The sequence below is a fragment of the Eriocheir sinensis genome, chromosome 60, assembly GCF_024679095.1.
Source record: "Eriocheir sinensis breed Jianghai 21 chromosome 60, ASM2467909v1, whole genome shotgun sequence".
NCBI classification, from domain to species: Eukaryota; Metazoa; Arthropoda; class Malacostraca; order Decapoda; family Varunidae; genus Eriocheir; species Eriocheir sinensis.
Window position 1 is genome coordinate 4,045,181 of NC_066568.1, and position 25,037 is coordinate 4,070,217.

Genomic DNA, 25,037 nt, shown 5'->3' on the forward strand with positions numbered 1-25,037 from the left:
TGTACTCACCAACTTACCACTGTGACCTTAATACTTAGCAATCTTTGTGTGAAGTTCAAAATTCCTCACTGAGAAGGTCCAAGCTGGAAAGAAGTTCAAAATTCCTCACTGAGAAGGTCCAAGCTGGAAAGGAGCTCTGGCAAGCACACTCCTTGAAGCTGCTGTTTAAATACTGACAGAACAACTAGGAAGATGGTGTAGTTAGTACTTCTGAATGGTACTGGCCCTGGGGAATTCATGAAAACAGCCTATTGACAAGTTTGATACATTGCTGAACATCAAGGCTGTTTTCATAAATGCCTTCTCAGTCTGAATTACCAGAGTACAACATTTCACCCAGGTCAGTATCCATCAGAGGTAGTAACGACAGTATACACATTCCTAGTTCTGCCATACATTAGACAGTAGCTTCAGTTGGGGTAACAGGTTTTGTGGACACCTTCTAAAGCAGCCGTGCTCTATGACACCACAGTACCCTTCCTTTAAAGTCAATGATACCTCAAAATGTCTCCGGAGAAATTATACCGAGAGGATATAAAAAAATATTTAAATAAAAAAAAAAAGCAAAATTTAATATAATGGGGAGTCCTCAAACTCTTACACATTTACAAAGCTCGTACAAACAATACAAGTCTTACAAGATAGATTATAAAACACCACGCCTGGGGCACGGGATCAGACCCAACAGCTGGCGTGACGTGACTGCCAACCGCTATGAAGAAAGTTCCTGCCGTGCTGCTTCCCCACTGACCGGTCCTCCACCACAGCGGCCACTGGAAAGGAAGACACCAGTGAGTATGAACACAGGCCATGCACACCCGAGTCTTGAACACATGACAAACTATTCGAACTTAAAGCAAATACCAGTCAATCAAAAACTAAAACCACACTTTGCACACCCTGATCACATTATCTAAACCCTTTTACAAGATATCCTACACTTTGCATACCCTTAACACACCATCTAAACCCTTTTACAAGATATCCTACACTTTGCATACCCTGATCACATTATCTAAACCCTTTTACAAGATATCCTACACTTTGCATACCCTGATCACATTATCTAAACCCTTTTACAAGATATCCTACACTTTGCATACCCTGATCACATTATCTAAACCCTTTTACAAGATATCCTACACTTTGCATACCCTGATCACATTATCTAAACCCTTTTACAAGATATCCTACACTTTGCATACCCTGATCACATTATCTAAACCCTTTTACAAGATATCCTACGCTTTGTACACCCTGATCACACCATCTAAACCCTTTTACAAGATATCCTACACTTTGCATACCCTGATCACACCATCTAAACCCTTTTACAAGATATCCTACACTTTGCATACCCTGATCACACCATCTAAACCCTTTTACAAGATATCCTACACTTTGCATACCCTGATCACACCATCTAAACCCTTTTACAAGATATCATACACTTTTGTACCCAGATCACACTAAACCCTTTTACAAGATATCCTACACTTTGCATACCCTGATCACACCATCTAAACCCTTTTACAAGATATCCTACACTTTGCATACCCTGATCACACCATCTAAACCCTTTTACAAGATATCCTACACTTTGCATACCCTGATCACACTAAACCCTTTTACAAGATATCCTACACTTTGCATACCCTTAACACACCATCTAAACCCTTTTACAAAATATCCTACACTTTGCACACCCTGATCACACCATCTAAACCCTTTTACAAGATATCCTACGCTTTGCATATCCTGATCACATTATCTAAACCCTTTTACAAGATATCCTACACTTTGCATACCCTTAACACACTAAACCCTTTTACAAGATATCTTAAGGCTTCGAAAATATGAACGAGACACTAATCCTGAACGTCAACGCCCTATTCAACATTTGCGGAATATACCAACCAGACAACTTAAGCCAGGGAAAATTACCTCTATCAAACAGTCTTAACTACTTTCAATAAATTTCACGTAAAGCTTCGGATAAAAGAAAGAGTATGATCATTAAGTTACTCTCTCTTCAATCTTTCAACATACAAACCAGACAATTTAAGCCACGGAAAATTACCTCTATCAAACGCTTTACTACAAATAAATTTCACGTAAAGCTTCGAATATAAGAACGCGAGTATAATCCTTAATAAGTCAACCTCTTCAATCTTTCAATATACCAACCAGACAAGCCAGGGAAAATTAAAGACCTCTATCAAACACTTTTCCACGTAAAGCTTCAGATACAAGAACGCGAGTATAATCCTTAACAACTCCCATTCAATCTTTCAACATACAAACCAGACAACTTTGACAGGGCATAACCTCACACCATCTAACAAAACATCCCGAATCAGTATCAAAGCTTCGAATACACAATGAAAACGCGAATCATACGTCAACTCTTCATTCTTTCAACAACCCAACCATGCAATCAGCCAAGGTTCAGGTGACTTACTACACAGCGCGGCGAGTCACGGGCAGGTGGGACTAATGAGATAGGAGAGGATGGTCGCCTTGATGAACGCCTCTGTCCCGGAAAATAGCGGTTTCACACGACACCTGAAGCACAGAACGAAGCATTAAAAAAAGCTTCGAACTATAAAACAAGACTGTACTAGCCATTACATAAGATACGCACTAATTTAACCATCATAAAAAGGTTATAGTAAGACTGCAGGTTCACAAGACACCTGAAGCACAGAACGAAGCATTAAAAAAAAAAGCTTCGAAATAAAACGACCACTATCCATTACATAGTTAAGATACGTACTAATTCAACCATCATAAACAAGTCAATTACAGTAAGAAGGAATGAAAGAAAGGAATAGGAGCGAAAGAATGAAGAACAGGGAAGGGGAGGAGTGAAGAAGGAAGATAAGATAAGACGAAAGGATAGAGAAGGCAAAAGAGATAGAAGGAATGTCAGAAGGGAGAAGAGGAAAGAAGTAGACAGGAATAAGAGGGAAGATGAGAGAAGGCTACGTGAAAGACGATAGAAGGAAGGAATATCAGAAGGGAGAAGATTAAAGAGAAGGAGACAGGAAGGACAGGAATAAGACAGCAGACGAAACTAGAAAAAAAATGACGGTAAGTATGCGCAAAAGAAACAAAAACTATGTCCGTAAGTCAAATAAATATCAAATCTAACCACACAAAACTATATCATACACAACCTCTGCATTAATACACCTTTTCCACCATCATACATCACCTTAATTACCGTAGCAACCTGAATAATGAGGGAGGAGGAGGAGGAGGAGCAACAGAACCTCCCACGCCAACGTCTGAAGATAAACTGAGTGAGTCTGACCCTCTTTCCCTTAGGCCAGTTTCCTCGTGATGGCGATAGAGGGCGTTTTAATAGCTTACATTTTTTCTTTTATTTCTCCTCATTCTAAACCATCTATCTCGGAACCATTATTCGGGATCGTAAGGTATTTATTTCCTTTATTCAAGTTGCTTATTTTTTGACGTTTCTTTTCCATTTTATAGATTTTGGGTTCGTTTTAAGTGTTTCGAAGCTTCGTTTGTCGCGGGAATGAACAATAACCGTAATATGACCAGTGGCTAATGTCTATGAACACACCGGGGGGTCGAAAGGTCGTTAGGAGTTTTCATATCTAATTACCAGAGGTTAAAGAAAACTTGGAAGCCTAGCAGTAGCCAATCAGCGCTCAGCATGCAAACACGCTTAGGTTTATGTTGTCAGCTTGGGTCGGACTTAAGTGAACAGACTAAAGTAGGACACGTATATGACAACACAAGAGCAGTTGGTTGAGTAGAAAGCGAGATATCGGGGATGTTCACAAAACTAATCTTGGCCCTATCGTGTGGTTACCTCATGCTTCTTGTTCTTCACGGCAAACGAGGCCTCGAAACACTAAAAAAAAAGGAAATAGCAATGAGACTTTAAATCACCCAACTGGACGAAAAAAAAAACTGGATGGAATGATTATTATATTCACGGCAAACGAGGCCTCGAAACACTCAAATGAATTAAAAAAAAAACTCAAATGAATGAAAAACACACAAAAATAGGAAATAGCACTGAGACTTTAAATCAGCCAACTGGACGGAAAAAACTATGGATGGAATGATTATTATATTCACGGCAAACGAGGACTCAAAACACTCAAATGAACTAAAAACAAACAAATGAATGAAAAAACAAAAACAAAAATAGGAAATAGCAATGAGACTTTAAATCACCCAACTGGACGGAAAAAACTATGGACTAAGAAAAAGAAATAAAAGGAGGAGGAGGAGGAGGGGGAAGGAAGGAAGAGAAAACACACACACACACACACACACACACACACACCAGAAAAAGAAAGAGGCAACAAGGGAAATATATGCCGATAAGAATTCTAGTGACGAAAAAAGAAGAAAAAACAACAACAACAACACCGTATTATCCAGGCGTACTGTCAAGCAATAATGATACGCGTGTACGACCTATATTGCTACTGTGGTTCCAAGCTCGCGTTTCTGAAGACCGTGAATCACCTGCGTCAGTATTAAGCATGGAACACCTGCCGAGGCTGTTAATTAGTTACGAAGGTGAAGGTAAAAAAACAGGGAAATTAGGGGGAGGAAGAGGAGGAGGAGGAGGAGCCTCGCATCCTCCCTAAAACACACACACACACACCAGACTTTACATCCCAATTCCTCGCCGTCGTGTGTGTGTTCCTGTAACGGAGGAAGACCCGAGAGGATTATTTTCCATGCCCGGTCTGTGTTCCGGAGGCCATTCTGTTTTTAATCCCAGAGCGGTTTTCTGCCACACAACCGCAAGTCTTCTTAATTTCATAAACTTTCATTCAATAATCATGAACGTTTTCGTTGTCGGGACGATCCTCATCTTGTTGGGCTTGGGGCCCATCGCTGAAAGTACCGGCGGGGTAGGGGGGCTCCCGGGGCTCCCAGACAACAACCCGCGATGTGCCGCCCTGGTGGAGGCGGCCAAGGCCGAGTACCGAAAACTGTACGCGGCGGGACTGAAAGATGCACCAAATTTGATGGATCTGATCCTGACAAGTTTGGGGATTGCTTCAAATAACACCTTTAAGACCATAGAAAGAAAAGTCTTTAATAATACCGATGAAATGGGGCATGAAACCGGAAAAAAGACAGTCGTTGAGAAGACGACAGAGACTGACGTAGCACCCAACGGAACTGTATCAAAGACTTCCGAAACCACGGTCGATATAGATGAGGACGGCAAACAAAGTGGTGAAAAATCTGTTACCGAAAAAGAAACCATGACAGGACATACTCCAAACAATGGGACCATAGCACAGACGGTGGACGTTAGAAAGGTAATGGACGAAGCGGGTAATGAAATAAAGGAGGAAGTTGTTATTAAGAAGGAATTAATAGTACAACCTCCTACCAATACGACTGACGCAAATCTTATCGTTCCAAAAGTAGGGGCGGACGACAAAGGTAATAACAAAACCGAATTAAAACTTGGTGGCTCAGGAAAGAGCGATGGACTTCTGAATGTAGAACGAACTGAGGAAATAAAGGAGATTATGCCCGGCAATATGACGAATGAAGTTTTAGTAAAACAGAAGGAAGAACAACTTTCTCCACAGGAAAGCACTATTGTGACATCTGTGGAAAGGAAGAATGTTACAGAAAAGGATGATGGACTTCTGAATGTAGAACGAACTGAGGAAATAAAGGAGATTTTGCCCGGCAATATAACGAATGAAGTTTTAGTAAAACAGAAGGAAGAACAACTTTCTCCACAGGAAAGCACTATTGTAACATCTGTGGAAAGGAAGAATGTTACAGAAAAGGGTGATGGAAAAGATGTCGAGAAAGAAACTGTAATTCAAAAAGAAGTCGAAAAGAATGTGTGTGATAGCGACATCAAAGAGGTTCGTAACGAAAAACATCTTAATGAAACAATTGAAGACTTGAAACACCAAGTTGATGACGTGAAAAACAAGATTAAGGAAGAAAAAGCAAAGGCTGAAGAAACAAATGCTACGCGTAGCCTATTCGAACCAAGTGCTGCCCCTATCATTCAAGAAGGTAAAGTCGTTGAAAAGATAGTCCCTGCTGTGACGCCGGCGAAGGTTGTTGAAAAGATTCCCCCTACGGTGACGGAAGGAAAAGTCCCCGTTGTTAAAGAAGAGAAGGTTGTTGAGCAGGCTGCCCCTTCGGCGACAGAAGAGATCGTAAGTGTCTCTAAGGAGCAAGAAGAAGTCCCTGTTGTGGCAGAAGAGAAGAAGGTTATTGAAAAGATTCACCCTGCGATGACGGAAGGAAAAGTCCCGGTAGTCCCTCAACAGGAGGTTGTTGAAAAAGTTGCCCCGTCGCCGACAGAGGAAAAAGTTCATGTTGTGACACAAGAAAGGGCTATTGAGCAGAATGCCCCACAAGAAAGGGTTATTGAACAGGCTGTCCCACAAGAAAGGGCTATTGAACAGGTTACCCCACAAGAAAGGGTTACTGAAGAGGTTGCCCCACAAGAAAGGGTTACTGAACAGGTTGCCCCACAAGAAAGGGTTATTGAACAGGCTGTCCCACAAGAAAGAGTTATTGAACAGGTTACCCCACAAGAAAGGGTTACTGAAGAGGTTGCCCCACAAGAAAGGGTTACTGAACAGGCTGTCCCACAAGAAAGGGTTATTGAACAGGCTGTCCCACAAGAAAGGGTTACTGAACAGGCTGTCCCACAAGAAAGGGTTACTGAACAGGCTGTCCCACAAGAAAGGGTTATTGAACAGGCTGTCCCACAAGAAAGGGTTACTGAACAGGCTGTCCCACAAGAAAGGGTTATTGAACAGGCTGTCCCACAAGAAAGGGTTATTGAACAGGCTGTCCCACAAGAAAGGGTTATTGAACAGGCTGTCCCACAAGAAAGGGTTACTGAAGAGGTTGCCCCACAAGAAAGGGTTATTGAACAGGCTGCGCCACAAGAAAGGGTTATTGAACAGGCTGCGCCACAAGAAAGGGTTATTGAACAGGCTGCGCCACAAGAAAGGGTTATTGAACAGGCTGCGCCACAAGAAAGGGTTATTGAACAGGCTGCGCCACAAGAAAGGGTTATTGAACAGGCTGTCCCACAAGAAAGGGTTATTGAAGAGGTTGCCCCACAAGAAAGGGCTACTGAACAGGCTGCCCCTACGGCGACAGAAGAGATAGCCACTGTTTCTAAAGAGAAAGAAGAAGTCCCTGTTGTTGTAACAGAGGAAAAGGTTCCCGTTGTGACAAATCAGACAGTTGTTGAAAAGATTTCCCCTACGGTGACGGAAGGAAAAGTCCCCGTTGTTAAAGAAGAGAAGGTTGTTGAGCAGGCTGCCCCTTCGGCGACAGAGGAGATCGTAAGTGTCTCTAAGGAGCAAGAAGAAGTCCCTGTTGTGGCAGAAGAGAAGAAGGTTATTGAAAAGATTCACCCTACGATGACGGAAGGAAAAGTCCCGGTAGTCCCTCAACAGGAGGTTGTTGAAAAAGTTGCCCCATCGCCGACAGAGGAAAAAGTTCATGTTGTGACACAAGAAAGGGCTATTGAGCAGAATGCCCCACAAGAAAGGGTTATTGAACAGGCTGTCCCACAAGAAAGGGCTATTGAACAGGTTACCCCACAAGAAAGAGTTACTGAAGAGGTTGCCCCACAAGAAAGGGCTATTGAACAGGCTGTCCCACAAGAAAGGGTTATTGAGCAGAATGCCCCACAAGAAAGGGCTATTGAACAGGCTGTCCCACAAGAAAGGGTTATTGAGCAGAATGCCCCACAAGAAAGGGCTATTGAACAGGCTGTCCCACAAGAAAGGGTTATTGAGCAGAATGCCCCACAAGAAAGGGCTATTGAACAGGTTGCCCCACAAGAAAGGGCTATTGAACAGGTTACCCCACAAGAAAGAGTTACTGAAGAGGTTGCCCCACAAGAAAGGGCTATTGAGCAGAATGCCCCACAAGAAAGGGCTATTGAACAGGCTGCTCCTACGGCGACAGAAGAGATAGCCACTGTTTCTAAAGAGAAAGAAGAAGTCCCTGTTGTTGTAACAGAGGAAAAGGTTCCCGTTGTGACAAATCAGACAGTTGTTGAAAAGATTACTCCTTCCGTAACGGAAGAAAAAGTTGTCACTCAACGGAAGGTTGTTGAGAAGGGTGCCCCCTCTGTCAACGAAAGCGTAGTTTCCATTCCAAAGAGGGAGGAAGGAGTAGTTGAAAGAATTGCTCCTGTTGTAAAGAAAGCAATTACAACAGAGTAGTGATACCAGGTTGCTGTTTCTCTTATCTATTTCATTGAACCTCACCTAACTAAATCTAACTTAACTGTATTGGCACACAAAATATGACTGCCAAGCTGTTCCACTCATCCACAACTCTGATCGTAAACCAGTCCTTGCCTATGTCTTTACTGAATCTTAATTTATTCAACTTAAAGACATTCCTATATATACATAAGAACATAAGAACGAAAGAGGTGGAAGGGAGAGAAAGAATAGTAAGAAGGAAAACGGGAAGAGAAGAAGGGAGGGGAAGCTTGGAGAAAGTGGAGAGATGAGTAAGAAGGAGGAGGAGGAGGACTGGAAGACGAGCATGAGAAGAGATAGGAAACAGGAGGGGATGAGGGATGAGGGTTCTCCTCCTCTTCTTCATCATTCCTCTTCGATTTCTTTTTCTTCTTTTTTTCAACCCCTCTCCCTCTTTTCTTTCTCCTTAACTTCTTCTTCGCCTTTCTTCATATTATTTTCTTTTCTATGTTTTCTTCTTTTTCTAACTTCACTTTCTCTTCGATTTCTTTTTCTTCTTTTTTTCAACTCCTCTTTCCTTTCTCCTCAACTTCTTCTTCGCCTTTCTTTATATAATTTTCTTTTTTATGTTTTCTTCTTTTTCTAACTTCACTTTCTCTTCGATTTCTTTTTCTTCTTTTTTTCAACTCCTCTTCCTCTTTTCTTTCTCCTCAACTTCTTCGCCTTTCTTCATATTATTTTCTTTTCTATGTTTTCTTCTTTTTCTAACTTCACTTTCTCTTCGATTTCTTTTTCTTCTTTTTTCAACTCCTCTCCCTCTTTTCTTTCTCCTCAACTTCTTCGCCTTTCTTCATATTATTTTCTTATCTGTTTTCTTTTTTTCTTTTAACTTTTCTACTTTCTCTTTTTTTTTCAACTCTTCCTCCTCCTCCTCCTCCTCCTCCTCCTCCTCCTCATTCATCATCTCCCTATCATTCCATATTTGCCTTCTCCTTTCTTTCATACCTAATCACACTGTTGCGTTCTCCTTCTCTCCTTCATCATTCCTCTTCGATTTCCTATCCATCATCACTCTTATGCCTTTTCAATTTTCTTCAATGATTCTTCTTGATCTTCTTTCCATTCCTTTTCTTTTTAATTCTTTTTGTATTTTTCTTGAGCTGGTTTTTCTCCTTCTTCTCCTTCTCTTTCCTCTTCTACCTCCATTATTCTCTCCTTCTTCTTCCTCTTCCTCCTCCTCCTCCTCATCTTCCATTCTTTCCTCCCTTGAAAATAATACAACAGCTACTATATTTACTACTACTTCTACTACTACTACTACTACTACTACTACTACTGCTGCTACTACAAGAAGAAGAAGAAAGAAGGAAAAAAGGAATAAGAGAAAAAGAAAAAGAAGAGATGAAAAGGAAGAAGAAGAAGAAGAAGAAAAAGTAGAAAAAAAGGAGAAAAAGAAGGAAATGAAGAAAAAGAAGACAAAGATTAACAACAATCACTACAACAACTACTACTACTACTACTACTAACCACCACCACTGCCTCCAAAATCAGCCAATCACAGCAGACCTTAATTTCGGGGACGGCCAATCAGGTATGAGTGGGCGTGGCCAAAACTTTCCCTCTCTTTCGCGTTATCAAGACACTGCAACCTCCTCCTCCTCCTCCTCCTCCTCCTCTTCCTTAGACACGCACACCGGCACTCTCTTGGCACCCTCAGGACCAGTGCCACGTCTCTCCTTCCCTCCTCGACATCCCTAAAGGTGAGTGCCATCAACAGGAGTGACAGGTAAGTTAATTGATATGTAAAAATGATCAATGAATAAGTAGGCTTGAAAATAAATTAATAATGAGGTTAAAGAGTCATTAAATAAGTTGATTAATGAATGAATGAAGACTTTGATATATATACACGTAAGAAAATCATTTACACGGAGATAGATAAAGATAGAGATACGAGAAAAGATGAAAAATAGATAGAGGAATGAATAAAGAAATTAGAAAAAAAACAATAAACGGAAAAAATACAAAAAAAACAGTAATAAAATAAAATAATCAAATAAAATCAAATAAATACTCCAACAATTATTTATTTGTACAACTTGATAAGAAAAATGTATAACTATGTAAAAATATGAAAAAAAAGTTGTGTGATGCTTAGGACAATTCTTTCATCTCCTCCTCGTCCTCCTCCTTCTCCTCCTCCTCCTCCTCCTCCTTCAGGTGTGTCATGAAGGGGTCGTGGGCGGCAGTCGTGGGCGCGGGCGTGTGTGTGTGGGCGGGTGTCGTCTGTGTGGCCACGCCCATGCCTCGGTCAGCAGGTGTGTACGCGTGAGTGTGTGTGCTTGTCTGCGTGTGTGTGTGTGTGTGTGTGTGTGTGTGTGTGTGTGTGTGTGTGTGTGTGTGTGTGTGTGTGTGTGTATCATTATTATTTTTTCTCTCCGTTGCACATGTTAGATATATGTGCTCTCTCTCTCTCTCTCTCTCTCTCTCTCTCTCTCTCTCTCTCTCTCTCTCTCTCTCTCTCTCTACATAACACCTGTCCGCTCGTTAACACATACCAGGTGAGGCACGACTGCACACACACACACACACACACACACACACACACACACACACACACACACACACGACTGATGGAACTGATGGATCTTTGGTGTGTGTGTGTGTGTGTGTGTGTGTGTGTGTGTGTTGGATACATATTTACACAGTGGGACAATATTTTCTCTCTCTCTCTCTCTCTCTCTGGATTGATGATTTGCTGCCTGGTGATTCTGTATGTTTATTTATTTTTTGTATAGTAATGTTAGGAAAAATAAGTCTGGTGCAATTTAAATTATTATTATGACAGGAGTTAAGATTTATAGGTCTTGTTTTTTTCTGTTTCTTCTTGTTCTTCCTCTTCCATTTCTTCTTCTTCTTCTTCTTCTATTTTTTCTTCTTCTTTTATTTCTTTTGTTTTTCCTCTTTTATTTCTTCCTGTTCTACTTTTTTCTATTTCATCTTGTTCTTCCTCTTCTATTTCTTCTTGTTCTTCCTCTTCCATTTCTTCTTGTTCTTCTTCTTCTATTTCTTCTTCTTCTTCTTCTTCTTCTTCTTCTATTTCTTCTTCTTCTTCTTCTATTTCTTCTTCTTCCTCTTCTAATTCTTCTTGTTCTTGTTCCCTCTATTGCTTCTTGTTCTTACTCTTCTTCTTCTATTTCTTCTTGTTCTTCTCCTTCTGTTTCTTATTGTTCTTCTTATTCTTTTCTTTTTTGTCAATTTCTCCATATTTTCCTTCAATTCGGTTTCTTCTCTCATTCTGTCTAACTACTCTCTCTCTCTCTCTCTCTCTCTCTCTCTCTCTCTCTCTCTCTCTCTCTCTCTCTCTGGCCGTAGAAGAGGTGGGAGAGGTTAGTCGAAGAGGGGGGGCGTGTTAATTAGTGAACAGGTATACAAGAGTGATGCTTCGGCCAGGTGTGAGCCATTGATTAGGGCATCCACAGGTGTCCCAGGTGAGTGGCTTCGGTACTCTCACAGGTAACGGCGAGGTAATTCTGTTAATATTTTGTCCCACTCCTTTTTTTCGTCTCTTTTTTCCCCTTTTCCTTCGCTTTTTATACTCCTGCGTTTTCTTTTCCTACTGTTCTTTTTTTTTGTTTTTTTCGTTTAACTTTTTTTCTTATATTTACTTTCTTTTTTAGTTTTCTTTTCTTTATTTTTTATTTTTTCTCTCTTTTCCTTCTCTCCTTTTCTTTTACCGTGTTTGTTTCCTTTTCTCTGCTTCCCTTTTTTTACTTTTCTTTATCTTTTTACTTTTTTGTTTTCTTTTCCTTATTTTTTACTTTTTTTTTCTCTTTTCCTTCTCTCCTTTTCTTTTACCGTGTTTGTTTCCTTTTCTCTGCTTCCTTTTTTTACTTTTCTCTATTTTTTTTAACTTTTTTTGTTTTCTTTATTTCCTTTGTCTTCTCTTTTCCTCCTTTCCTTTTCTTTAACGGTTTTTTCTCCTTTGTTTGCTCCTTTTTCTTCTTCTTTTTTACTTTTCTCTATTTCTTTTTTACTTTTTTGTTTTCTTTTCTTTATTTCCTTTTTCTTCTCTTTTCCTCCTTTTCTTTTCTTTTACTGTTTGTCTCCTTTGTTTGTTCCTTTTTTCTGCTTCCTTTTTTCAGTTTTCTCTAAATTTTACTTCTTTCTTTATTTTTTTATTTGTTCCTTTATTTCTGTTTACTTTCATCTACGTTTTCCTCTTCTTTTACAGTTTCTTTTTTCCTTTGTTTGCTGTTTTTCTTTTTTTCTCTTTAATTTTCTTCCTTTTTCACTCGCATTTTTTTCTTTCTTCTTTTCTTTCTTTTTTTGTCTATCTTTCTCGTTCTTTCATTTCCAATTTCTTTCATACTAATCGTTGCTTCTTCCTTTTCATACCTTCCATTCTATTCTCTCTCTCTCTCTCTCTCTCTCTCTCTCTCTCTCTCTCTCTCTCTCTCTCTCTCTCTCTCTCTCTCTCTCTCTCTCCAGGTGATGGCTTGACAAAGGTGCTGAAGATGACAGAAAAAGCATTAAGAGAGATAGTAAGGGAGGAGGGAGGGGACAGAGGGGCCTCTTCCTCCACCCTCCTCCTCTTCCTCCCCTCCTCCTCCTCCTTCTCCTCCTCCTCTATTAAACAGGTAAGGGTACACACCTGAGTTTCTTCCGTGTCCTATTTCTGTTTTATACGTGTAAGATTATTGTCATTTTTACGCTTTTTTATGTTCTATTCTGTTTCTTTCTTCTTTTAATTTCTCTTACTTTGATTTCCTCCTTTCTTCCTTCCCTTCTTTGTGTTTCTTTCCTTCATTCCTTTCATTCATTCATTTCCTTTTCTTTTTTTCGTTCTTTTCTTCCTTCTTGCTTCCTTTGTTTGTGTTTCTTCATTCCTTTCATTCATTCATTTCCTTTTTTTTTTCGTTCTTTCCTTCCTTCTTGCTTCCTTTGTTTGTGTTTCTTCATTCCTTTCATTCATTCATTTCTTTTTCTTTTTTTCGTTCTTTCCTTCCTTATTGCTTCCCTATTTTGTGTTTCTTTCCTTCATTCCTTTCATTCATTCATTTGCTTTTCTTTTTTTCGTTCTTTCCTTCCTTCTTGCTTCCCTATTTTGTGTTTCTTTCCTTAGTTTGCTTTCTTATTTATTTTTTCATTCATTTCTTTCTTTTTTTCCTTCTTTCTTTTCCTCTTTCTTCCCTTTTTTGTGTTTCTTTCATTCGCTTATTCTCTTACTTATTCATTCATTCATTTCTCTTTCTTATTTCCTTCTTTCTTCCTCTCTTGCTTCCTTACTCATTCTCTTACTTATTCATTCATTCATTCATTTCTCTTTCTTTTTTCCTTCTTTCTTCCTCTCTTGCTTCCTTACTTATTCTCTTACTTATGCATTCATTCATTCAATTCTCTTTCTTTTTTCCTTCTTTCTTCCTCTCTTGCTTCCTTACTTATTCTCTTACTTATTCATTCATTCATTCCTTTCTTTCTTTTTTTTCTTTTTTCAATCCCTTTTTCTTCCCTTTGTGTTTCTTTCCATCGCTCGCTTTCCTACTTATTCATTAATTTCTCTCTTTTCTTTCTTTTTATCGTTTTTTCTTCCTTACTCTCTCTTCTGGGTATTTCTTTCCTTCGTTTGCTTTCTTTTTATTTTTTCTTCTTTCATTTGTCCTTCATTCAATCACCTGTCTTCATTTGTTATTCATTCATTCAATTCTCTTTCTCTCTCTTTTTATCATTCTTTCTTCCTTTCTCTTTTCTGTATTTCTTTCCTTCGCTCGCTTTCTTTACCTTTTTTCTTCTTTCATTTGACATATTTTTTCTTCTTTCCGTTGCTGTGATTTTTTTTTTACATTTATTTGCCCTTTTTTTTCTTTTCCTTTCATTATTATTTTCTTTTTTTACCCTTTTTTCATTTGTCATTCATTCTGTTGCCGAATTTTTCTTCTTATTACTTTCCTTTTTTCTTTTCTTTGTGTTTTTTTTCTCCTTGTCTCTCTGCCAGGAACGGGAAATTACAGGAACCCAAGAAATAAACAGAAAAATGATGGTAATTACTGTGTCAGAGAGAAACCTATGGAGATAAATTCACACCTGTTTTCTCCTCCTTCACCTGTTACTTATTACCTCCTCCTCCTCCTCCTTCAGGTGACCGAGGGGTGGGGAGGCGGGGTGGGAGTGTTTCAGGCGACCCCCCACCAGGGCCACAACCTCACCTGTCTTCTGTCCCGCGCCAAACAGGTAAGTGGACAGGTGTGTGTGTGTGTGTGTGTGTGTGTGTGTGTGTGTGTGTGTGTGTGTGTGAAATATAACTCACTATCTGTCTATCTCCTTATCTATTTACCTATCTACCTATCTATCAATCTATCTATCTATCTGTATTTATCTATCTATCTATTTACTCTACTGTGCGCGCTAATTGAAGCCATGCGTACAAACAGGTCTTAATCACGTACACACACAAAACAAACAAACAAACAAAAACATACCCGTCCGTGGTCGTCCGTAGGTGAGAACAAGGTCGTCGCGGGTCGTGATGGCGGTGGTGGCTACGGATGAGGCCTTTCTCAACGTCTTCGCCCGGTCGTCCGTCTCGTCCAGGCTGGTCGTGTGGTCGGTGAGGCTGGTCGTCCTCGCGCGCCTGCCCCCCCCTCGCGTCGACCAGCTCCTCCCGGCCCACTGGAACCTGAGGATGATGAACGCGATGCTGGTTAACCTGGTGGTGGAAGGGGAAGGTGGTTACAGGTGAGTGTGTGTGTGTGTGTGTGTGTGTGTGTGTGTGTGTGTGTGTGGGGGGGGGGTGGGGGAGGGAAGGGGGAGGGGGGGAAGGGGAGGTATAGGTGTGTGTGTGTGTGTGTGTGTGTGTGTGTGTGTGTGTGTGTGTGTGTGTACTAAGCCTCCTATGTACACCTTTCTTTCCCTGTATGTATGTATGTATGTATGTGTGTGTGTATGTATGTATGTGTGTATGTATGTGTGTATGTATGTATTTGTGTGCGTTTTTTGTGTGGATGTTTATTTCTGTGCGTGTTATCTGTGTGCGTATAGGTGTATGTGTATGTATACCTGTGTGTGTGTGTGTGTGTGTGTGTGTGTGTGTGTGTGTGTGTGTGTAACTTTGTAATTTTTTTTATGTACGTATTTGTCAATGTATGTATGTATGTATGTATGTATGTTTATTGAAGTCTTATATCTACCTTCTTTGTGTATATGTATCTTTGTATGTGTGACCTTTCATGTATACTTTCATGTGCGTACATTTCCCCAGGTGTGACGTGTACACTCACCTGCCGTTCAGCCCAGGGGGAGGCGCGGCCCAGGTGGTGCGGGTGGCCAGCTGGACGCCCGCAGCCGGCCTGGAGACACTCACGCCCGACCTCGCGTTCTTCCCTGATAAGTATGAAAAGTGAGTGTTGAGAGTGGGCGTGAAAAGTAAGTGTGAAAAGTAGGAAAAGTAGGTAGTGTGAAGTGAAAAGATTAGAAACATACATATATGACCAGCTCCTGCCTGCCCACTGGAACCTGAGGATGATGAACGCGATGCTGGTTAACCTGGTGGTGGAAAGTGGGGAGGAAGGGTATGAAAAGTATTAAAATCAAATAAAAAAGTAGGAATCAAAGTAGGAATGAAAAGTAGGCAGTGAGCAGTAAGTAGCGGGCTTTTTTTTTCATATTTGTTTCCTTTTTTTATGCCCTTGAACTGACTCCTTTGATGTAAAAAGAAAAAAAAAAGTTGACCAATGCCTATTAATTAAACTAACATGTATTTTCTTCTATAAATTTTACGATCTCCTACTCTTCCTCCTTCTACTACTACTACAACTACTACCACTACTACCACTACTATTCCAGCTTTCACGGCGGCACCATCAACATCACAGCCCTCGAATTCATGCCGCTATGGGGACAGAAGATTGTGAACACCACCACCACCTACGGCCCCACCAGGACAACGGCAACAACCCCCGCCAACACCATCGCGGGCGTCACCTTCGCCGGCTGGAACGCGAAGCTGCTGCTCACCATTGCCCAGGAGCTTAATTTCTCCATACACCTTATGCACAGTGCGACGTGGGATGAGGTAATTAAAACAGGTGGAAATGAAGGTAATAAGGAGCTAAAAGATAATCTAGGTGGACCTCCTGATCATCATTGCCCAGGAGCATAATTTTCCCATCCACCTTGTGCACAGTGCGACGTGGGACGAGGTAATTAAGACAGGTGGAGAAGGTAAAAAAGGAGTTAAAAGAAAATCTAAAATACCAAAGATGAAATAAATAAATGTGTCTGTCAATTTAGTTTCGTATGTCTGTCTGTTTCTGCCTCTTACGTCCCTCGCTTCCCCAGGTAAAAAAAGAGCTAAAAGAAAGTCTAGGATACCAAAGATGAAATAAATAAATGTCTGTCTATCTGTCAATTTAGTTTCGTATCAGGACACCTCTCCTCCCGAAATTGACCCCTCTTTCGGCCACCTCTTTGGATTCTTTTTACGAGCAGCGAGTAGCGGGCTTTTTCCTCATTAATTCGCTTTGAGGGGCCTTTAAGAAACGTGATCCCCGCTGCTACCGTTAAACTCCCTCCTCCCGCTTCCTCAGGTAACAGCCGGGGTAGCAGCCCGGCGTTCCTTCTTCGTCCCCATGCCGTACATCCTCCTGGACTCACGCCTCAAGAACTACTGCTTCACCTACACCTTCGAGTTCTCCGCCATGGCCTTCGTGATGGCGGTTCCCTCCCTATCCCCGTCCTGGGTCTCGCTCTTCCTGCCCTTCTCCGGCGGCGTCTGGGTGGCGACGTGTTTCACCACCTGTGTTGTGTTGCCGGTGGTGATGAGGCTGGTGAGTGTTTCTCCTCCTCCTCCTCCTCCTCTTCCTTATTTGATTGGTTGACTGACTGATTGACTGATTGATTCTTATTATTATTCCCACTCATGATGTTGTTGTTGTTGTTTTTGGGGTCATTTCTAATATTTTTCTTCTCCACCATCCTTTTCCTCTTCTCCTTTTTCTTCTTCTTCGCGTTCCACTTTTTACCCCCGCCAACGAAGTTGGAAGAGGTTGTATTTTCGGTCCGGTCAGTATGTTTGTTTGTTTGTTTGTTCGCTAACAGTCTCCTGTGCACAATTTTGCGGATATCCCAACCAAGTTTTCAGGGAAGCTTCGTGTCTATTCAGAATAGAACCCATTAAATTTTTGATGTCAAAGGTCAAAGGTCAAGGTCAAGGTCGCACAAAACGTCAGATTGGTCATAACTTCGGTTCTCGTCATCGTAGAGACTTCAGACTTGGTTCATATTTTAGCTCATGGAAAGACGAACCTTACATGGCCTTGACCTAGACCTCGAAAAGTTCGCCCAAGGTCAAAGTTAAAAAAAAAAAAAAAATAGAATTTCATCAAATTTCGAAACAAATGCATAGGATCACAGTTGATGCTCATACCAATTTTCAGGACGATCTTTGGCGGAGGTGTGCACTCTCCGAGTGCTATGCGTCTAGTTTCTTCTTATCCTTGTTCTTTGTCTTCACTGTCATCTACTTCTTCTCTTTTTTCTTCTTGTTCTTGTTCTTTTTCTTCCTCTTTCTTTGCCTGTTTCTTTGTCTTCACTGTCATCTACCTCTTTTCTTTTTTCTTCTCGTTCTTGTTGTTCTTCTTTCCCTCACAGGTATGCACGCACTAATTAAGACAAACAGCGACACCAAAATCACAACCACACATGTTATTTTCACCTGTTGACACTCATTACGAAGTGATACCACGAACATGTCACTACTACTACTACTACTACTACTACTACTACTACTACTACTACTACTACTGCTACTACTACTACAACTAATTTCTCTTCTACCTGTGTTTTCCCTTACCTGTCCATTAATCACACATTCAATACACTTTTCTCCCTCCTCCTCCTTCTCCTCCTCTTCCTCCTCCTCCTCCCCCTCCTCTTTCTCCTCCTCCTCCTCCTCCTCCTCCTCCTCCTCCTACTACTACTACTACTACTACTACTACTACTACTACTATATTCAACCCCTTCCACCTGGCTAATTAAGGTTTACCTGTGCTTGTGTTTACCTTTAATTACGTGAACTCGGTCCTTCAAAATTAAAGACCAGAAGATGTTATTTCAGATTTCTCAATATTCCCGTTTTCTATTTCGTTATCAAGAATTTGGCTTTTTACAGGAGTAGTATCATTCGACTCATTATTTGCTGTGGATATATTCACATTTTTCTTTCTTCTTCGATTCTTCTTCCGTCCTCTTCTTCCTGGTACTGTTCGCTATTTCTTTCTGCTCGCTGACTGAAGTGTGTCGTTAAATTGCGGTATTGCTGATGTAATTACGTTCAATTTGTTTACGTCCTGATTTGTCGTCGGTGAAAATAATGATGCATCCTTGAATACTGAGTGCAAATATTTCGAGCGAGTCCGTGTTCAAAAAGTTTTACACTCGACCCTCGATTTAACGAACCCCGATTTAACGGATTTCGGATTTAACGGACCACAAAATCTCAACGGACATTCTGTCTGTTGCTAGGTAGATTTGCCCGGTGTGACACCGGCTTTAGAAACGTCAAAACCCTAAAATAACAATAACCACATACAGTGCATGCAGACAGCCCCGGCCGCGCGGCGGGCCCGAACAGCTGACGGGGCGGCTGATGACGGCGATGGCGATGATGAGTGTCGGCCACCCGAACGACATCCCCATCGGGGCCCGCGCGTGTGTGGCTGTGTTTATTATGGGTTTGGGCTTCTCGTCCTCCACATGTTGCACGGGACCCCTTTCCTTTCTTCCATCTCTTCTTTTTCAAAAAGAAAGAAAAAGAAAGAAGTCCCGCGCAACATGTGGAAAACAAGAATTAGCAAATTGAGGAGCCCGGGCCCACAATAAACACACACACACACACACACACACACACACACACACACACACACACACGGGCCCCAACGAAAACGGCGCCAATGCGGGGGCCACGCCGCCGACACCCATCATCACCACCACCAGCAGCAGCCGTCCACCAGCTGCTCGAGCCCAGCGCGCGGCCGGGGCCGCTCGCACACATGCGCCTGGCCGCCCGCATCATAAAGAAAATTGTTCCGAGCTAGAAGGGAGGCTAGGTAGGTTTGTCCGGTGTGACACCAGCTTTGGAAACGTCAAAACCGTATTTTCAAGCAACGGACTTTTTCAAGCAACAGACCACCCTTTCCCCCTTTTAATCCGTTAAATCGAGGGCCGAGTGTATCTCTACTTTTTGCGACTCAAGCGCCTGACAAGAATTTTAGTCCATGATAATATATGTTTTAGAAAATTAACAAATACCGCAAATGCCGAAACAGTTATAAAACGAGCTATAAAAAACAAACAAAATAGGAAATAGGTTACTGAAGTGAGACGAAAACTAATGACTTGTATTTTGAATCTATATACAAGTTAAAAAAAGTGATAGGAAAATTAATAAACACTTCAAAACGAAAATCAAAACACGAATTACGAAACCGAGACACGGAAAATGAAGCTTCGAATTCTAACCTTTCCTTTCCCTTTAGGTCTACCGAGAGAGGAGACAAGATGAAAAGGAGGACGAGGGAGATGAATCGGAGGAAGAAACATACGGAGGAGGAGGAGGAATATATAAAATAGTAAGAAAAATAGGAAGAATAGGAAGACAGGAAGATAGGCAATTCATACTAGGAGATGAAGAAAGAAGAGGAGTAAGAGGAGGAGGAGGAGGAATAGGAAGAAAGGAAGAACAAAAACCAACACCAGAAGACAAAACAAGCCGAAGAAGAGAATCAGAAGAAAAAAGAAAAGAAGGAAAAGGAGGAGGAAGAGGAGGAGGAATAAGAAGAAAGGAAGAACAAAAACCAGCACCAGAAGACGAAGCAGGCCAAAGAAGAGAATCAGAAGGAAAAAGAAAAGAAGGAAAAGGAGGAGAAAGAGGAGGAGGAGGAAGGACAGCATCAACAACAAACAAAGGTAGACCCACAGAAAGGACTCTTCGCATGTTACTGGGCCAGGATCTCCCGGGGCCCCTGCCAACCTACGCATCTTACAGGGTCCTGGTGGCGACTTGGATGGTTTTCTCTCTAGTGCTGGGAACGGTCTACCGGGGCAACCTAACAGCCGCCATGACGCTGCCGAAGTACCCGAAGAGGATTGAGACCGTGCAGGAGCTGGTGAAAGGTGTGGACAGGTGAGGCGATGATGATGATGATGATGATGATGATGAGTGATAGGGTGAAGAAGGAAAGTAGTAGTAGTAGTAGTAGTAGTAGTCATACCTATAGTTGTTGTGTCCCCTTCGCAGAATCAACATGCCACCGTACGGAGCTGACCACAAGGAGTCGTACAAGCGGTCGGGGTCACGGGTGCTGAGGGCGGTGGGGGAGCTCATCCAGATTGTTGAGACCATTGAGGGGATCGGCAGAGCCCTCAAGAACAGGTAAGGCGAGGGAGGGACAGGTGTGAAGGTGGGGGAGGGGGGGGAGGAGAAGGGGGTAGTCTTTACTCCTCAATTTTTTTTTTCAGTATTAGAATCTTGAAAGACGTATGTGGCTAGTGTGGATGTAAATCAAAATCTTCCTCTTCTTTTTGGTCCTCTTCTTTTTCTTCCTCCTCTTCTTCTTTCATGCCATAATACTCTTAACTCTCTCTCTCTCTCTCTCTCTCTCTCTCTCTCTCTCTCTCTCTCTCTCTCTCTCTCTCTCTCTCTCTCTCTCTCTCTCTCTCTTCTTGTTTTGGTTCAGGTTCATTATAGTCGGTATATCCTCACTCACCTCCGCTTCTCTCTCGTATCCACTACTTCCAAAGGCCGAATGGGAGATCAGTTGGGTTCTAATGAGTATTTATTCATGTTCACGGTACAGAAGAAAGGGTCAAACTACCACCAGGGTCATAAAGCTACCCCTGGAAATGCCCACGACTCCTACGAAAGCCTGGTCAAATGTGTGTTTCTTAGGTTCATGGTACAGAAGAAGGGTCTCACTACCACCAGGGTCATAAAGCTACCCCTGGAAATGCCCACGACTCCTACGAAAGGCTGGTCAAATGTGTGTTTCTTAGGTTCATGGTACAGAAGAAGGGTCTCACTAACACCAAGCGGTCATAAAACTATCCCTGGAAATGCCCACGACTCCTACGAAAGCTTGGTCAAATGTGTGTTTCTTAGGTTCACGGTACAGAAGGGTCTCACTACCACCAGGAAACCCCCACGACTCTTACGAAAGCCTGGTCAAATGTGTGTGGTTGGGCTGCGAAACGTTTGACAATATGACCCTATCCCAAGCACACATATTTGACAAGGCTTTCGTAGGAGTTGTGGGCATTTCCACGGGTACCTTTATGACCCTGGTGATAGTGAGACCCTTCTTCTGTACCATGAACCTAAGAAACACATTTGACCAGGCTTTCGTAAGGGTCGTGGGCATTTCCAGGGGTAGCTTTATGACCCTGGCGGTAGTGAGACCCTTCTTCTGTACCATGAACCTAAGAAACACACATTTGGCCAGGCTTTCGTAGAGGTCGTGGGCATTTCCAGGGGTAGCTTTATGACCCTGGTGGTAGTTTGACCCTTCTTTGCACCGTGAACATGAATAAACACTCATTAGAATCCATTTGATCTTCCTTTCGGCCTTTGGAAGTACAAGTAGTACACCTCCATTAGTTTGACCCTTCTTCTGTACCATGAGTGTGTGAGAGAGTGTTATGGAATAGTTGATATGAGAGGTGAAAACGTCTAATTAAACCGACATATGTATCTTTGCAACAGGAGGGAGGCACACGCAGACGACCTCCACTACCTCCAGCAAGTGACGACGCAGGACTATACGAGCAGGGGCGGGAAGGAGCTCTTGTACGTGGGTAAACAGAACATCTTCGCAAGCCCCTCTGCCTGGCCCGTCCCGCACGATGCCCCCTACACCGACCATATAAACCACGTGATGCTGCGTGTGATCGAGGCGAGTATGCGAGGGTGATAAAAAGGTAGGAGGATGAGAGAAGGATGAGGAACAACAGGGTACCAGAAAGGAAGACGAGGAGTTTGAAGGGATGAGGGTTAGTTTAGTCCCCCTTAAAAATTCCCGTTTTCATTGAGGGATTTTGGTGTTTTTTGCTTTTTTTTATCGTTTTTATGATTTGTTTGGTGAGATTTTAAGGAATTGCAGGTGTTGTATTATTTCTTTCGATATTTTTCGTAGTTTTAGCTTAGTCATCCTTAAAAATTCCCCTGCGTGTGATCGAGGCGAGTATGCGATGGTGATAAAAAGGTAGAAATAGCAAGGAGGATGAGAGAAGGATGAGGAGCAACAGGGTACCAGAAAGAAAGACGAGGAGTTTGAAGGGATGAGGGTTAGTTTAGTCCCCCTTTAAAAAAAATCCGTTTTCTTTGAGGGATTTTGGTGTTCTTTCGCTTTTTTTTTACCGTTTTTTGTGATGTTTCGTGAGATTTTAAGGAACTGAAGGTGTTGTATTTTTTCATCGTTATTTTTCGTAGTTTTAGCTTAGTCATCCTTAAAAATTCCCCTGCGTGTGATCGAGGCGAGTATGCGAGGGTGATAAAAAGGTAGAAATAGCAAGGAGGATGAGAGAAGGATGAGGAACAACAGGGTACCAGAAAGGAAGAAAGACGAGGAGTTTGAAGGGATGAGGGTTAGTTTAGTCCCCCTTAAAAAATTCCCGTTTTCTTTGAGGGATTTTGGTGTTTTTTGCTTTTTTTATCGTTTTTATGATTTGTTTGGTGAGATTTTAAGGAATTGCAGGTGTTGTATTTTTTCATCGTTATTTTTCGTAGTTTTAGCTTAGTCATCCTTAAAAATTCCCCTGCGTGTGATCGAGGCGAGTATGCGAGGGTGATAAAAAGGTAGAAATAGCAAGGAGGATGAGAGAAGGATGAGGAGCACTGGGTACCAGAAAGAAAGACGAGGAAGTTGAAGGGATGAGAGGGTTAGTTTAGTCCCCCTTAAAAAAATCCCGTTTTCTTTGAGGGATTTTGGTGTTTTTTGCTTTTTTACCGTTTTGAAAATTTATTTGGTGAGATTTATGAGGAATTGCAGGTGTTGTGTTATTTTTTTCGTTATTTTTCGTAGTTTCAGCTCAGTCATCCTTAAAAATTTCCCTGCGTGTGAGCGAGGCGAGTGAGTTAGCTTAGTCCCCCTTGAAAATTTCCCGTTTTCCTTGGAGTTATTTTGGAATTTTTGCTGTTTTAACCGTTTTTTCTATTTTTTTTCTATTGAGGTTTATAGAAATTACTGAAGTGTTTATTTTCATGTGTTTTTCTTGTATAGTTTTGGCTTAGTCACCCTTAAAAAAGTAATCCCGTTTTCGTTTGTTATGGTGGCTATTTGCGTTTTTTTTGTTCTGTTGTTTTTGTGGTCGACTGGTTGAAATTTATTAGCTTTAAATTCATGTGTTATTACTATTTTTTTATTATTCATCGCCTAACTTTAACTTTACAACGAAATAATAATAAAAAAAAACTTTACACACCCCATTTTCTGCCTTTTTTTTTATTTTTGTTCTCTTATAACCCACTTTCGTAACATTTAAATTACTCTACTTTTTTCTTTACTTTTCTACATCGGTTTCCATAGTTAAGGTTATCATAGTAAACCTTAAAATTCTTCCTTGCTATATACCTTTGAAAATCGCATCGGTTAATTCGGTTCGGTTAATTTTATGGGTGTCTCAAGTAGATATCGTATTATTATTATCATTATTATTTTCATTATCACCATCATCATTATTATTATTATTATTATTATTATTATTATTATTATTATTATTATTATTATTATTATTTTCTAGACTGGTCTGTATAACAAATGGATGCTCGACGTTCAGACAGAAGAAAAACACAAATCAAGATCGAAATGGAGAAGAGAGAAGACGAGAAAGAAGGAAGAAGTGAAGGAAGAGGAGGAGGAAGAAACTAACCAAGAGGAGGAGGAGGAGGAGGAGGAGGCAGGGGACGGGGGGCCGGCACCTCTTAGCGTTTCTCATCTTCAAGGTCTCTTCCTCCTCTTCTTCTTGGGTCTCATTCTGGCCTTTGTGTCTTTCATTGTAGAGATCTCAAAGGCGTACAAGCACAAGTTTTCCTCTTCTTCTTCTTCCTCTTCCTCTTCTTCTTTCAATTCTTCTTTTTTGCCATATCACTGCTAATCGTCTTTTTCTTTTCCTTGTTCTTTTCCTTCCTTTCTTTCTTTTTCTTCTTTTTCTTCTTCTTCCTCTTCTTCTTCTTTTTTCCCATACTACTTCTATTTTCTTTTTTTCCTTTCTTTCTTCTTTTTCTTCTTTTTTTTTGTGTCTTTTATTGTAGAGGTCTCAGTCTTACAAGCACAAGTTTTCCTCTTCTTCTTCTTCTTCCTCTTCCTCTTCTTCTTTCAATTCTTCTTCTTTTGCCAAACCACTTCTAACCGTTTTCTTTTTTCCTTGTTCTTTTCCTTTCTTTCTTTCTTCTTTTTCTTCTTCTTTTTCATATTCTTCCTCTTCTTTAATGCCAAACCACTCCTAATCATTTTCTTCTTTTCCTTTCTTTTTTCTTCTCTTTCTTTTTCTTCTTCTTCTTTTTCTTTTTGTTCTTCCTATTCTTTCTTTTTTTTTTACCCGTTTTCTTCTTCTTTCTCTTCTTTTGTGTAATTCTTCTTTTTCTTCTTCCTCTTCTATTTCTTTCATGCCGTAGTATTCCCAACATTTTTTAACGTCTTTTTCTTTCTTTCTTTCTTTCTTTCTTTCTTTCTTCTTCTTTCATGCCATCCTATTCCTAACCATTTTCTTTCCCCCGTTCTTTCATTTCTTTCTTGTATTTTTTCTTTTAATCTTCTTCGGGTTCTT

The 25,037-nt window shown here is 41.1% G+C and overlaps 3 protein-coding genes across 7 annotated transcripts in view; 2 read left to right on the forward strand and 1 right to left on the reverse strand.

Moving 5' to 3' along the window:
• Positions 1–557: 557 nt before the first annotated feature.
• Positions 558–25,037, reverse strand: part of LOC126985792 (uncharacterized) — a 330,694-nt gene continuing 306,214 nt past the window's right edge. For 2 of the 5 annotated variants that reach the window (XR_007739047.1, XR_007739046.1), the window contains 4 exons: positions 15,497–15,599; positions 14,699–14,895; positions 2,462–2,565; positions 558–773 (listed from right to left, as the gene is read on the reverse strand). The gene's annotated coding sequence lies outside the window, so the exon portion shown is untranslated. Of the gene's footprint in view, positions 774–2,461; positions 2,566–3,217; positions 3,335–14,698; positions 14,896–15,496; positions 15,600–25,037 lie in introns of those variants that run through there. The other 3 variants (XR_007739048.1, XR_007739049.1, XR_007739050.1) reach the window with 3 other exon arrangements.
• Positions 4,445–10,002, forward strand: LOC126985610 (titin-like). The gene is made up of 4 exons (XM_050840765.1): positions 4,445–6,446; positions 6,507–6,566; positions 7,596–7,715; positions 9,937–10,002. Exons 1-4 carry the CDS (start codon positions 4,731–4,733, stop codon positions 10,000–10,002), a joined length of 1,962 nt encoding a protein of 653 aa, XP_050696722.1. The 5' UTR covers positions 4,445–4,730.
• LOC126985611 (uncharacterized) lies at positions 19,940–22,183 on the forward strand. Its single transcript, XM_050840766.1, has 3 exons — positions 19,940–20,400; positions 20,515–20,649; positions 21,976–22,183. Exons 1-3 carry the CDS (start codon positions 20,210–20,212, stop codon positions 22,181–22,183), a joined length of 534 nt encoding a protein of 177 aa, XP_050696723.1. The 5' UTR covers positions 19,940–20,209.

Excerpts from the sequence above, each read along its gene's own strand:
- LOC126985610 (XM_050840765.1), top strand. The coding sequence starts at position 4,731 with ATGCCCGGTCTGTGTTCCGGAGGCCATTCTGTTTTTAATCCCAGAGCG. Across the intron at positions 6,447-6,506 it reads AAGAAAGGGCTATTGAACAG|GTTGCCCCACAAGAAAGGGT; the intron begins GTTACCCCACAA and ends GTTACTGAACAG. Across the intron at positions 7,716-9,936 it reads AAGAAAGGGCTATTGAACAG|GACCAGTGCCACGTCTCTCC; the intron begins GCTGTCCCACAA and ends TGGCACCCTCAG.
- LOC126985611 (XM_050840766.1), top strand. The coding sequence starts at position 20,210 with ATGTTACTGGGCCAGGATCTCCCGGGGCCCCTGCCAACCTACGCATCT. Across the intron at positions 20,401-20,514 it reads CTGGTGAAAGGTGTGGACAG|AATCAACATGCCACCGTACG; the intron begins GTGAGGCGATGA and ends TCCCCTTCGCAG. Across the intron at positions 20,650-21,975 it reads GGCAGAGCCCTCAAGAACAG|GAGGGAGGCACACGCAGACG; the intron begins GTAAGGCGAGGG and ends TCTTTGCAACAG.